The following is a 15,210-nucleotide window of genomic DNA, read 5'->3' as shown; positions in this document are numbered from 1 at the left end:
TAAATATCTGCATGTTAGCATGCAGACAGGTAGATTAATAATAATATAATATAGGATTCATTTATTTATTCATGTACCTCCTTCTAGCTATCAGTTATTCCTTTCACTGATCTACTTTGTGTGTGTGTGTGCATGCAGACTTTTGTTCTACATACTGTTCACTGGCTCACACTTTGCATTTTGCCAGTTTTCCCTCAGTCTTTGTAAACTTACAATTGCTTGTGGATGTTAGAAATTGCCCGGCGCTTTAGATTTGATATTTTTTTTCCTCCTTCCCCATTTTGTTGCCCATGGCTGTCTCATGTTTATATTCATGCAGTCTTATTCTAGCTCATGAGTTCAATCATGTCGGCTGTTGCTATCAGCTCCTGCACGCACGTTGCTTGTTATTTTTGTGCTGCAGCAGAGCTTTCAGGTATACAGCTGCACTCAGTGTGTGCGTTTTATGGAGCCACGCGCTGCAGGTATTGTGCCTTTATGTGTGTGCCTTAACACTCTTTAAAAGCCAAAAGAAAGGTTTTTTTCTTTCTGAAGATTGCCTCAAATACTTTAAAAGTACGAAACTGTTCTTACAGATATACATATCTGTCGCGCATGATCACACATCTCTGCAGTCATTATCTTGAAAATAATAATTGTTACAATTTAGAAGATAAATTAGTTCTACCAAGTACAAGATTTTAATCTGGGCAGGTCAGATTATGGCCTGTTTTCTACTCTATTGCACTGTCCCTATTCTGTGGTGCACCCTTCTGAAAATAAATTGTGACATTGGACATGTTGTCCTTGGATGTGTGCTGACAAAAGAAACAATTCTGTAATTATTTTCCGACAGTGCTGTTCAGGCCCTGGTCCTTGCTCACTTTGCATCCACTCAGTAATCCTTCATTGCTCTGAAGAACTTCACTTCAATTTCATGTTCCCGGATATGAACAGTCAGAATTTCAGATTCTGCTGATGAGATGAATGTAAAATGTTGAGTCATGTTCAACATTTCAGCCCAGCTCCACATTAAAGAAGAGAATCAGGGATTCTTTTCTTTTTTTTTTTTCCTCCATCCACTGTCTCTTTTGGCTTCTTTCTCTTCTGGGTCTCCTTCCCTCGGACCAACAAGTCCTTCAGCTTTTTCATGTGCTTCAGGACAGCAACAGGTGCCAGAACAACATGTTTTTCCTCGTAGCACTCTGTGAGCCTTGGGGTGTCTGACACCTTTCATTTGAGACAATCCAATCCTTCCAGCAGCCTCTCATAACTGCAAGCTTGAGTCTGCTGTCTCACCGTGTCTCGCTCAACACAGATATCACCGTGTTGATGAGGTTTTAGTGTTACTTTTTTTTTTCCTGCTGTTAGCTGCCTGTCCAAGTCGATTCTGCAATCTTCACTGTGCCAAAACAAAGACTTGGGGTTAAAACTTTCACTTTGAATCGTCTGATTTTTGCTGAAATATCAAGAAATTCTTGTGGAAACAGAATCTGAAAGAAAAAAGAGCATGCAAGGCAAAGAGAAACCTGGTTGTTGCATGTCATCCAACAGCTCTCTTTTCTGTTTGCTGTTGCAGAAAGATATATTTTTTAGACCTGGATTTGTTTTGGTTTGTTTATTTATTCCTGTTTATTTTAATAAAGACAGATACATACGCATGGAATATTCACTGAGCCGAATAATACCACAAATCATAGCATTTAATTTGCAATGTTTGTTCCCAGATGGGCTTTTAGAAAAACAAATACATGGATAGTGCAATAAAAAAATACAATAAAAATGCAATAAAATACATATGCAAATATACCAAACAGACAACGAGTAGAAGATAAGAATGATAATAAGTGCATAAAAGAATACAAATTATGAAGGAAAGACCCCTCTATCTCACCCCTGGCTATATGCCTGATTATTCTTTAGAAATTGTTTTTACTTAGAAGTACATTTACTTTGCTTAAAGGTCCAGTGTGTGGCCTTTATGAGGATCTATTGTGAGAAATTTAATATAAATATTTATGGGTGTGTATAAATGAGAATCCTTGCACTTTTGTTTTGTTCAGCTACCTTAGAATGAGCCGTTTGAACGGGTTGTCTTCCACCATGTTGAAGAGTGACATAAGGGCATTGCAATCAGCAATTACACTTAATTTAATTAATTAATGAAACTTAATTTTACATACAAAACACATGAGCAGATTCAGTATGTAAAATACAATGCATTATTATAGATTAAACAATCCAACAGCAGAAGAAGTAATTAAAATTGACCTTGACCAACTACAACATTACATATAAATGCATCAGTAGTAATGACTGAATAATATAATAATAAAACACTGTAACTAATTATTATTATCATATATGGCTCACATGCTATTGCCCTTTGCTGCATGTCACCTCTCTCTACCCCCTTTCTGTCCATCTTTAGCTGTCCTATCAAATAAAGCCCCAAAAATATTCAGTTAATTTATTTTGTATCTATTATTGTCTATTAAATGTCCAAAAATAGTTTAAAAATACTCTTTTGCTCAACCAAAAGTTCAGAACACAAAGATCTTCAGTTTACTGTGAGATTATGGTAAAGACAAGCAGCAGATCTTCTAATTTGGCAATTTTTAAAATATTTTTTCTACCAATGCCCCTGGATAAATTAAGGTTTATAAAATTCCTAATAATGCACCTGAGTTATTGAACCGCGACCCTGAGAGGTTTTATCGTGTCACAGAGGAGAACCTGTGGATTCGCTCGCCGAACTATAGCAGTAATAAGATGTTCCCCTCCTTGTGTCCAAGAGCCTGCTAACAGAGTGTAATGTTTACTGAAATAAACTGGGCGGTGTAAGTACTGTGCTCACACTGCTTATTGGTGTCCTCAGTCAATAGGAGGAAGAGACATGTGGCCTGATGTCATTTGTGGCCTATTGGGAAATTGTAATGGAAATGTGATAAATGACTGCATGTCAGTATAACCTCATTGTTGCAAGCCAGTTGATGTTGCCATTACTTAAAAGTGCCATGCCAAGTTACATGTAATGCTTAATCCTTCAGCAGTTGATTAATGTTGTTCTGATATGAGGCAGGACGTGGCGGTGGCGGTGGCGGTGTCAGATTTCTGCTGCGGCCTTCAGACTCGCTGCATTGTCGGTCCTAATTTAGCCTGATGATTGTTTCTGTATTCTCTCACGCTAATAAAAGCCTATTCAGTCTCTAAATGACTGGAAGTCTTCAGGCTTATTTTTGCCTGTGTTACCATTTACACACTCCTGTTACATAAAAGTGCACTGCACATATTTATGCAGAGTAAATATGATTATATCTGCTGCCAGTGAATAGAGGGCCTTGGTGCGTGGCCAAGAGTGACTTTGTCCATCATCCATTTTGCTGATGTTTGATGTTTGGTCGAGGCACACAAGCTGCAAGTTATTCTATTCCATGGGAACCCCAAAAGCCTAGAAGTACAGCTACAAGATTGAATCCACAAGATTAAAGTCAATAAATTCAATTGAGTAATTTACTAAAATGAAAACATAGCTTTACTGCTTTGATATTCGATTTCCAATTTGTTGATTCCTTGTTCTGTGTTAAAGAAACATGATATTATAGGAATTTGTTCAAATTTATAAAGCTCCATAAAGCTCAGGAAAAGCTTGTAAGTGGACACTGCATTAAGGTGTTTTGTTAAATAACATTATGAGTGTTTCCTTATACTTTACAGTGTAGCCCAACAGCATTTTAAGGAGCTCAAATACAGAAAAAACTAAAAGTTTGACTTTGATTTTTTTGGGGGAAAATTGGAGTTTTTCTTGGAGCAAAGTTGAGTCAGATAAACTGATGCTTCACACTGCATCAGCAACCAAACTGAGTTAATGAGGGAGAGAAGGAGATAAAAACAAGAGAGAGGAAGCATCAGAGAATGCGGGCTGGATAAATACCTCTCAATGCTAGAGGGGTGTGACTTGGCTCTTACTCACTTCAAGTACTGGTGTAGAGATATTTAACAACGCGCTGATTTGATTGGCTTGAGGTGAATCCGGAAAGGTTTTGTGGGGAGCAGAAGGTTGTTTTAGGACTGTGAGAGCTCTGGAGTTGTCTTTGTGCTTCCATTGCCAGCTGAATACCAATTATTTCTTGCTCGCTTTTACTTTGAAGGCCTGTTGGTGGAGTGTGTTGCTGCGAACGTGCAACATTGTCCATATACAAGGTCAGATTTCTGTCTTTTTAGCCAACTTTAGCTGCTGACTGCTCTATGTGCACAAACCCTGGTGTTGCGTCTGGCGCTGAAGAGCCTGGTCCTGTGTTTTCTGATGTGCTCCCCTCGTGCTGAACCGAATTGAAGAGGCAGGGTGACCTTGGTGTGTTGCAGAGGCTGCCAGCATGATTATGGTAATTCCCAACCCCCCCTATCCCACCCCACAGTCAACTCTTCCTAGGTGACACCAAGCTCACTTCCTCTACAACCACCCCCTGCAGCCTCGCTGATAACAACACCAAGGATGATGAATATTTCTGCTGAAATGCAGCCTAATTGAAGGTAGCCCATTTGTGTGGAGCGAGCCCACTGTGTTTATGGGTGTCCATTTGCATCTACTGTGTGAAACCAATCCAGGACAGCAATATTTGTCAGGCACTCTGTTGGAGTTAGAGAAGAGGCTATTTCTCTGCTCAGTTTATATTCCATTTACTTTGGTGGTTAGTTTCAAGGTTCCCCGGTGAAGAAGCACATCACCCTCACTGCACCCATCACTGTGGCTTTATAACCTTGAGTGCAGGAAGTGATTTCATGCTCCTTTTCATTGGGATGTTGGAAGAATTTCAGTAATTTCCATCCAAGGTCAGCTATTGTGCTTGTTAGCTGAAAAGCAGTCGTGAGTGATAACCCCTTCGGAAGAATCTATTTTTTTTTGTATTAAAGCTCTTCTTATGGCATAAACAACTTCAAGAGCATTAGAAATAGTTTGATGTACACTCGCTAATCTCAAAATGTTGTCTCTTTGCTTCTTCAGTTATAGGCGTGCTCATATGCCCACACACACTCCTTCTGATCAGATATGATTATACTTTTCCACTAACGGTTGGTGCTGTGCTGAGCGCACTCCTCTCAGCAGCTCTGAAGATGCGACTTGTGGAGACTATTGATTTTTTCTGATGCCCCCTGGGCCCTGGGGGAGCATATATATTATCATATTTTCCCCCATGTGGCAAATTTGGATGGGGCAGAAAACTGTTAGAATAAACAGAATCAGTTTCTGAGGAAACCAAGGGCAGGATGTGTTTACAGCAGCCATGTTGGCACAATGTGAATTTGATGAATTGTATCCGTTCCTCCAGGCCAGAGCCTAGTATCGATGGTGCTGGGGCTTTTTATCTGGATCTTTTGTATATGTATACAAGAAAGGTCCTGTTTTATGCTGTGTTTTTGACTTTGGATGTGTGTTTCCCTTATTGAAGCTGTTCGTCTAATGATGTGCGTTGACTGCAGTGCAGGAGCACAGGTGTAGTAGGGTTTTGTCGCTTTGAAGGTGTTGACAGTTTGGATGCTCTTCTGCAGCTTCATAAGTAAAACTTTGCAGACTCGGTCTTTCGGTTTTTCTTCACATCATCTGAGGGGTTTCTTCCCTCCCGCCCACGCTCAACCAAGGCGCAAGGAGATGGATGAAGATGTTTGAATGGATGAGGACTGATTGCGAGTCATGCTGCTCCACTTTAAGGAAAGCATCAGTGACAGAGATGATATTTCCCTTATCGCTTCCTGTCTGGATGACACAGAGGAGTCCATCTCGTTCCCAGGTGGAAAATATCTTTAATAGAGCTACCCCAGTCTGACAGCGCTATTATAGTAGAAATGAGTCTTTGAAATGGACGCTACTCTATTAAATGACATTTGAAGCTATGAGCTTTTCAAATAGACTGTAAAGTAGACAAAAGACCATGTGACAGATGGACGGCCTCCAGTTGAGTTACCCTGACATTTACTTATTTTTACTTCAGTCACCTGCAACCTCTCGTTTCGTATCTGCTCGTATACCTAAGGTGAAGTAAGATGCCTTCCAAAATCAAATAATATCCCCCAAATTTGAAGATGTCACCTTGGTCTCTAGCTTATTGGAGATGTATTGGGGTATATGTCAGCCGATAAGTAACAACAAATGGCTGTACAGAAATTACTTTTAGGACAGTGTTGCCATTACATAGTTTGTACAAGTTTCTTTTTTAAACTGCAAAATGTCCCACTGAGATATGATCTCATCACAATACTTTAAGTGTGTCTATCTACAGCCAATGTGTGCTTTTATCCGTTCTGGGATACTGTGGCGGTTGGAAGGCGACCTTCTGCGACTGTAGATAAAAAGGCTCATTCAAAGGTAACAAAAACACAAAGATTCTTATTTTCAGGTGATTATACACAAATGAAAAATGAATATCATATTATATTTCCAACAATAGATCCTCCTGAATGTTGCACACTGGACCTTAAGGTGTATGTAAGGGTTCCTTATCAAAATTGTTCATTTATGTTATGTGTGTATTGCAAAAATGACCAAGAGATATCGATCCAATAATGACATCTGCCTCAAAAATCCACTATTGATCAGGCTATAATGTTTATTTTACTATTTTTCACTATTTTGTGAAATTTAACATAATTATGATGTTATGTGTACAGATGTGAAATATGATAATTATTGTTAAGCAAGCTGGTTGCAGTTATGAACTTCATGTTCCTTCCTGTAGTTTGTTTCATTCAGGTTGAATAATGGTATCCAGACTTTTCCATCACCATCACCATTTCTCAAACTGTGTCTCTGTGGTTCTTCACTGATGTTCATATTTATCTATTACTTAATATATTTCTAGCTTGAGTTAGAAAATAATCACGGTAAAATATACAAACACCTGCATCATTATTAGCTAGTTTAACAGAAACTAGGGCCTTTGTTGTAATTGTGCAGCGGAATATTTTTTTAAAAGGCAGAGAAAAAAATCCTGTAGTTTTGATTGCATCATTGCACTCTTAGTGTGTCTGCTTTATCGCCATGTCTCATGTACTCACTCCTCCACTCTTTCAGTCTCCCTCTCTTCTTATTTGTGCTTAGTAAATAAATCTGATCAGGCATTTCCCCAGTTTATTAGCCAACAGAGGCAGCCCTGTGACTGCAGAAGTGCTGACTACAGCACATCTCTGTGCAGGGCCACAAGATTTAATGCATACAGGATAGATCTGTCTGAGGCAAGGGTGCACAAATAGAGAAACCTGAACCTAAAAGGCAACAATCCCACAGTATCAACGAGTAGAGGTTTCCCTTGTTGATACTGTCCTGTGAGCTGAGACAGAGAACAGGTTTTATATTGAAATAGGTTTTTATAATGAGAAATAACATTTTTAAAATGGTAATCTTGAAAAAACAAAATCTTCCTTCATGTCTCATAACATGAAAAAATAAATGTGTGTGTGGTCTGGGTCTTTCCTCATGGCTTATACCAATCGACTAAATAAATGAATAAAAGCACAGTGTTGGGTTGCCAGGTTTGCTTATAGCCTATACTGACTAAATCACCTGAATAAATAAACACACATTGTCCTTTAATTGTCCTCTCATGAGTAATTTATTGGCTGACCAACCAAGAAATGCAATTCAATGCATATTAATGTTCTCAGACATCCCTTAAGTTTTCAGAAAACACCTTCTTATAAAGATATGTATACAAATTGAGTTTTATTTCCCTGAATGCATCTTCTGCCTAACTCCCGACTAAAGCCTCTGAGAACTTGACATGTTTTCACTGTGGCATCTGTGCTTTAAAGCCGCCAAAATCAATATTTTCATATTACCAACGGGGCAGATGACTGTGTAATGTGAACGAGGTCACTCGTTGTGACGAACCCACAGAGAATTATCACCTGAGTCCGCAGTTCCCATTCAGCTCTAAGGAGCTTTATAGCATCTTTCATCTCATTGTTGACTGATTGGTTTTCTGCCCTGCAACTTTACTGTTCTGGTTCAGTCTCACCGCTCTCATCTGTGTTGTTTACAGACACAGCAGCCAGCTGTTTTTATTGTAAAATACTCCGATACACCCACTGAACGCTACCTGTCCAGCACCAAGCGACAGACAGAGTTTGCAATTAACTGGTGAACATAGTGGAGCATTTAGCAGTTAAAGAGGCAAATATTTCCCTCAGGAGTTGATGAAAACCAAAGAGAGCTAAAACGAGACTGAATATTGGATTTACGTTGGTTAGGTCGCCTGAAGCACATCTCCAAATGAATGCTAATGTTTTTCCATGTCAGCTAGATGTGTAAATAGTCAACTGCTAAAATATTCAGCCTTATCAACTTTATAAGATGAGTACATGTCAATGTTGTGTTCTGCTTGTAATGTTGCCCCCCAAATATTAATCAGTCCAGGTTTATCTTTGGGAAAACCTCAGTAAACGTTGGCTGTATGTACAACCCCACCTCATACCAATATAAATAAATAAAAACTAGCACCAGAGAAATCTCTTTATACACATGAATTCTTCATTTTTGATCAAACTCACGGGCTAAGATGATCTAATATATTCACCCTTAAATGCTGACATTTACAGCCATTTAAACATTTTTTAAAACATCTATTCAACCAAATTTTATCATTAAAAACCAACATCAGTCACATTTCTTCAGGGACTCTTGATAGACTGCAAACAGTCTAAGTAATCACAGTTGATAGCTGCCCACTCATACAAAGTCTAGAAAGCAGACAGTGAAAAGGGGTTGTAAGTGTTAGTGCAGAGGAATATTTTCCAGGGATTACTGTGTTCTGGCGCAGCCTCCACTAGAGTGGCTACAATGAGGCACAGCCTTAGGCACTGTCAAGCCCTGGCCTTGCATCAGTTTACCATCCCTTGTCTACACCTTATCCCGGAGAGACTGAAAAATACAAAGATGACCTATAGCTTAAGGGCAGCCTGGAGTAACTGTAATGGTGTAGCACATATGGATTGACAAAGGCTCAGTTCTCTCAGCTGCATTGGGGACTACACTGCGGTAGATGGAGTATAGCCCCGAGTGTGCGGTTGACTTTTAGTCTAAACAGTATAAGTACATAATTTTCACTGTCTACACTTCAGTGCACTTTGATTTGAGGATGCTGATGATGACTTCAGGATGGCAACAATAAATAATCTGTCCGTGAGATGGAATGTGTCAACTTGACTCTGAAATAATCGTGCACCTTACGCCTCAGCTCCTGCTGAGTGCGAGAATCCTAAATCTTAAAATCCCCCTAAGCAGGAGAGCCCACATGACAGGCCTGTTTAATATTCATACTGTATTTGGGAGCCTCTCACCAAAGCAGAGCGAGCAGGAGGAGAGAGCAGTTTGTTTCCTCCCTGTGGGGCCCGTCTCTTCCTCTGAGCCGGAGGTCTCAGGTTGTCTTCTCTTCTTCACCCACAGATGGTGGTGTCACATCTTGACAAGTGTCTCCTATGAAGAGGTGGTCTCTGCTGGTGTTAACTGTCATGTTAGAAACCAAATAGCCCACTTCGCTACTCTTAAATCTGCTCCAATCAAGATTTTAATATTAATATTGGATCAAGTTACTGTGAGTAATGTGAAGGAGGTAGCAGGTGGTGTAGCCACAGAGGATATATCCTAGGTCTGCTGTTCCTCTCAGCTATAAGGAGCGGTAACTTACTGCTTTTAACTTATGGTTTTACACTCCACAGCTTTACTGTTTTGAGTCACTCCCTCCATGGGCAGCGGTTTTCAATGAAAGAAAAACTCACTACAAAAGGTAACCAGACAAATATAGGTAAAGTTAGCAACTAGCTAGTGAAGATAGTAGAGCATTTAGAGGCTAAAGAGCCTCAGGAGTTGGAAATGAAAAGAAAAGAATTACAAAAAAGAGAGTGAATATCGGACCAGGAGGCCAAAAACGAAAATAAATGCTAATGTTGCTTACTTGTCTGCTGGATCCATAAATTGAAAAAAACTTTTCTTAACTTAATTTTAACACCACCCATTGTGGTTAGAGACAAAATTTAACCACATAATATTACCAATGCTTAAATATCCAGACCATAACTCTTATGTCATTCTATCTATATTTCATGAATCTCCCAGCTCCACTACACTAAAGTCTGAAACTGTAAAAAAAAAAGTTGTGAAGCTCCGGAAAAGACTTAAAGAGAAACTCAGATGTTGATGCTGCTGAAGTTGCTCCAATTCAATTTCTCCTTTACTTTGAAGAGATCAGAGACCACATACTGTATGCTACACTGTGTAATTGCAATTTTGTGGAACTACTAAAAATGGGGCACTGTGAATCTCCTCAAATCTTTAGCCGAAGAGCCAACCTTCATATGCCCCATAAATCCACATAAAATAGCCCATAGGTGTCTGAGCGAGGAGAGATGAATGACTCAGGAATGCGCTCTGATTACCATCTGTCTTTCCATGATCATCACTGCCACCACGGGCTGACAAGGCGTTCTTTAAGACGATGTTTACTCTGTGCGGTCTCACAACGCACACGCGCACACACAGAATATGAATGTTACAACATGCATTATAGATCTGAGATCACAACTCCAGCAAACCCCAACTGTGATTAAAAAGAGGCTCTGTTTTGTTTTATCAGCCCTCTCCGCTTCCCTTATCAGCTCATTTGCATAATTAACAGTGTCTGACGCTGTCCTCGCAAGCAACTGCCACTGTGATTTTCTCCAGCTTGGAATTCTGTCCTACTTCATAGTATCACTGCAACTCCTAATGCAGCAGCATGTGCACTGTACTGTAATCAGGATTATATCTTTATACACCTTAAACACTTTTTGTTATACTCATTAATAACTGGCCAAACATCACACTGGCATATTCCCCACACAGCGATGTAGATAGCAAAACACTTTCTATTTCTGACTTTGAGAACCTGGCCTCCACCAAGGTTACAGTCATGTGACCTGTAGATCACCACAGCTAGTAAGTATATAAAGCAATATTATCAGCATCCTTTAATATATATATATATATATACTATTTACAAAATAGGAAATATATAATATTTCAAACATGTTTTCAGAATAACTGTCCCATTTTTCAGTACAAAGCCACACATTTTACATTCTTTGAAACAAATTTTTTCACAAATTTTTCCAAACACAATATTCTCAAATCGGTTCCATCTCTTAATATTAATAATCTATTTGATACTTTACACTGAAACAGCCAGTAGAGATGTCCTTCAGAGAAACCAAGAGAGTACTTTTATATTTTATTACATTTCAAAGCCTGGACTTCTTTACTTTTCCTTGAGAAAAGAAATTGAATCAGTATTTCTTTACGGAGGTCAAGACAAGTATCTGTGCTTCTACTTGAGTAAAGCACGTGTACATTTGACACCTCCGCTTTGAATGGGGTTAAGATGGAACGCTGAACACTAACACTAAATACTTGAACTCTGTGTCAGTCCATGAAAATAACATAACATAAGCAAAGACCTACCATTCTGCACTGACATTCAATATTAATACCTGTTTAAATATATGCTAGAGGAGGAGGAAAACCTTCTCCAGCATGAGAAAAGAATAGATTTCACTCATACAGATGGTATGAATGGTAGATGCCCACATAATGCAAATTATATTGTTTATAGATACTGATTTCTAACACATCAAGCTGATCTATGTATATGTTTTTGCATTTTCATATATATATATAATATTTATACTATTTTTTTATAGTATAAAAACATTTTATACTAACAGAAAATAATACAATACAAGTGAGGTTGGACGTCAATCAAACTGCGACTTTGAAACTTTTTGTTTTTCTTAGTTTTTTCTAAGATTTAATACTTATTTATTAATTTATTGCTGACTGACGCTGAAAGACTCTTTTCACAGCCATTGTCCACCCACACAGGTGTTTTCACTTTATCTGATTAGACCTCTTCTCAAGACTGTGTGAGGGCGTGCACAGACCTGCGTTTGACTGACAGCTCCCTCGGTCTTGCGTCAGTTTTGTCGCGCCTGTCAGGGGTTGGGAAAGTTTACATCGTTATTATTGTTATTAGTCAATAGAGTTTGGGGACATCAGATAATTACAGACACGGCTCAAGCTGAACCTGACTAGAGGTCTAATTAGCCAGAGTAACACCTGTGTGCAGGGCCTGTAAGCACTCACGCTGAAAATGTGAGTTACAAGACACCAAATAAGACACTAAATAAGGTTTTTTTTTGTTCATATGTAGCAGTATTTAGGAGGTGGACGTCGTTTTAAGTGAGCAAACATTTTACAGTGTCATAATGTTCATGCCTTTATCCCTGCCATGACCACCGCTGTACTCTTCATATTAAAACTTACATCTTTTTTTAACGGCACATTTGGCTTCCCTCCATATCCGCATATCCCAGATTACATTTTTCTCATGAATATAACACAGTATCTTTAGAGCACACAAATTGCAAATTATCCTCTTCAGCAAGGTTCGCCTGTTTCCTGAACTTTTTTAATTGAAGGAAAATCCATTTAGGGAAATATTCCTTTTTTTTTCAGTTCTTTACCATTTTTAATAGAATTAGTCAGCTGCAGTTTTAGCAGACTGCTTACATACGGGGAAAAACCCTAAGCAATACTGTACTATGTGTGTGTGCTTGAGTGTGTGTCTCGTGTATTCTAGATGTGTAATAAAAGGGCATGTGAAGGTCAGCTGATGTAGCAGTCCCTGTGAGCAGAGGGTGATTTTTACTCAGAGATATTTAAAAAATGCTCAGAGGAAGGTGACTCGTGCTGCTGTGTGATGAGTAATCTGACTCTCCCTTTGTTTTTCCCCTCTGCTCTAAAATGCTGTCCTTTGCTCTCTCTCTCTCTCTCTCTCTCTCTCTCTCTCTCTCTCTCTCTCTCTCTCTTCCTCACACACACACTCTTCTTTCTGCATTGCGTGCTCTATCTCTCTCCCTCTCTCTCTCCCTCTCTCATACATCTACACTCCTAATCTATCTCTCTTTCACTCTCTCTCCTACAGGCTCGCTGACAGTGTCCATCACCGACATGCGGGCTCCAGTGGTGGGGGGCTCCGGGGGGGTCTACGCTCTGTGCTCGGCTCATCTGGCCAACGTCGTCATGGTAACTGTCATCATCATCATCGCCTCCATTGTTACATCTGAAAGTGGGTTTTCAATAGAGACGAAATGTCAGAGCTGTCCGCATGGTGTGAGACCGAGACACTGCACACTCTCGCCAACATCCTGGGCTTCACTGTTGTACTCGGTTAGATTATTTTTTTCCCTTGCTGCAGTAGGATCACATCAATGTGATAAATAATTTTTATTGCCCAGCAGTTTTTGGAAAAGTGCTGTTGAATATTGCATGTGACCTCTTTGGAGAAGCTCTCGCTGAATGTTACCGATGAGTAGCGTACCCAAAAGACGTGAAGTGCAGTTTTAATAATTAATTATTAAGACCGTGTTTATTTGTGTCCAGTGAAAGAAAATAGGTAGTGAATTGCAGCAGTTGTTTTGTTTGGTTTTCCGTCACAAGGTTTACATGTGAAATGCCTTCCACGTTCTCTTCAACTCTCGAGGCGGTGTTACATCTGACGAATCACTTTAACTAATATCGCTGTTCACTGTGGGCAGTGGAGATGCCAGCAGGGATAGAAATCAAAGTGCACTGGCAGGCCCAAAGCAAAGCCTCCGTAACTGTAAGTGTGTGCTCGTAGCAGCTAACAGGCAGTTTATTTGGTCTGTTATGCTTGATGCATGTTTGTTGTTAGGAAATCCTTCAAGGGACGTCTTAGTTCTGCTCCGCTGAGTTTTCTTCTAGTCTCTGTTGTTTGAAGGAAATCTTGAAACCTTGTCCGGTCTCAACCCAGTAAATTCCCAGCCATCTGCCATCAGGCATCATCATCCGTTTCGCTCAACAGACATTTTCAGGTTCAGTGAAGTTTCAAACTACTGCCGTGGACGTGACTCCCTGGAAGTCATGCATCTCCAGCTAAACTGTCAGAATTCATCTTGGAACCATGTAGCACACAAATTCAACTTTTGACATTGCACTTAAATCTCAAATCTTCTTTTTCTTTCTTTTTTTTTAGTTCTTGAGGTTTTTAAAGAAAAATGAGCTCTTACTTTTTTTAAGATTTCATATTTGTGTCTTCTCAGCAGCAATCACTCTTTCTTTGAGTCTCTGCATGATCCTCTGCGCCTCTTACACACACACACACACACACACACAGATTCCTTCAGCATTTCTGTGTCAGCCATGTGATAAACAAGGTCTCTAACAGAGAAAAAATTTACTGGCTGTTCTTTGGTTAAATATTGTGGCAGTGGAGGCACGTTAAAGCAAATTGCCTCCCATCAGAGAGCAGCAGCACCACATCACACCCATCTCAGACCTCCTCCTCTGCACTTGACCTCTCCCCTCCTCAATATGAATCATTTATTTGCAGAAATATTGTGACATTACAGTCACTGCCACTCCAACCTATGGTCACGGCAGGTTTTATTTATACTCCCCCCTCCATCTTTAATTTTGCATGGCGTTCACCGTTTCTGTTTCTGCTGTGAGAGAAGAGGAGAAACACTGGCCCTATGTCATATTCCCACAGCCAGGAACGTAAGGAGGGACGTGATTGGTACAATTTTTCATCCTGGAGAGTAAATGTGTTATTCTAAGTCTGGATGCCATTGTTCTTTTCCACCCGGAGAATCAAAAGGGCTATTCATTGGCCCATTCTCCCCGTCTGTTAAATTATCTTAGCCCTAATTAATAGAGTGCCACTGGGTTGGAACCAGTAAGTGAAGAGCAGCCAGGTGTATAATCGTGTCTGTGTGCTGCCTCCTCTCTCATAAGGATATGGATTGTGTTTCTTTCAGGTCTAAATATGTCCAGAGGATAGAAACGGAGGCGTTTCTTCACAGGCTCTTAATATACTCACATATATATATATAATGGTTTTGGTGTCGTGATTGTTTGTGCTGACGAGACACTTTGGCTCTGTGTTGCAGAACTGGGCCGGGATGCGCTGTCCATACAAGCTGCTCCGCATGATCCTGGCGCTAGTTTGCAGTAAGTTGTCCAGATTTACTCTCAAACTGTTGTTTTTTATGTTGTATTTATCATTCAATCATTAAATAAGGAGTGTGTGCCCCCTTCATTTTCAGCGTATTTCATGTTTGCACACCTGTCCACAGTTCAGCATAGTAGCAGAGGGTTTATCATATGAGTGGGGGTTTAAGAAC

At 39.8% G+C, this 15,210-nt stretch overlaps 1 protein-coding gene across 6 annotated transcripts in view; it reads left to right on the top strand.

Moving 5' to 3' along the window:
- The window catches only part of rhbdl1 (rhomboid, veinlet-like 1 (Drosophila)), a 52,985-nt gene that overhangs the window by 30,771 nt on the left and 7,004 nt on the right, over positions 1–15,210 (top strand). For all 6 annotated transcript variants that reach the window (XM_051418503.1, XM_051418501.1, XM_051418504.1 and 3 more), the window contains 2 exons: positions 12,990–13,090; positions 14,977–15,037. In XM_051418503.1, the coding sequence (XP_051274463.1) occupies positions 12,990–13,090; positions 14,977–15,037 (162 nt within the window). The remainder of the gene's footprint in view (positions 1–12,989; positions 13,091–14,976; positions 15,038–15,210) is intronic.

This window comes from Dicentrarchus labrax, unplaced genomic scaffold (genome assembly GCF_905237075.1).
Source record: "Dicentrarchus labrax unplaced genomic scaffold, dlabrax2021, whole genome shotgun sequence".
Lineage (NCBI taxonomy): Eukaryota > Metazoa > Chordata > Actinopteri > Moronidae > Dicentrarchus > Dicentrarchus labrax.
The sequence above is the reverse complement of the archived record's forward strand: the minus strand, read 5'-3'. Positions and strand labels throughout refer to the sequence as shown.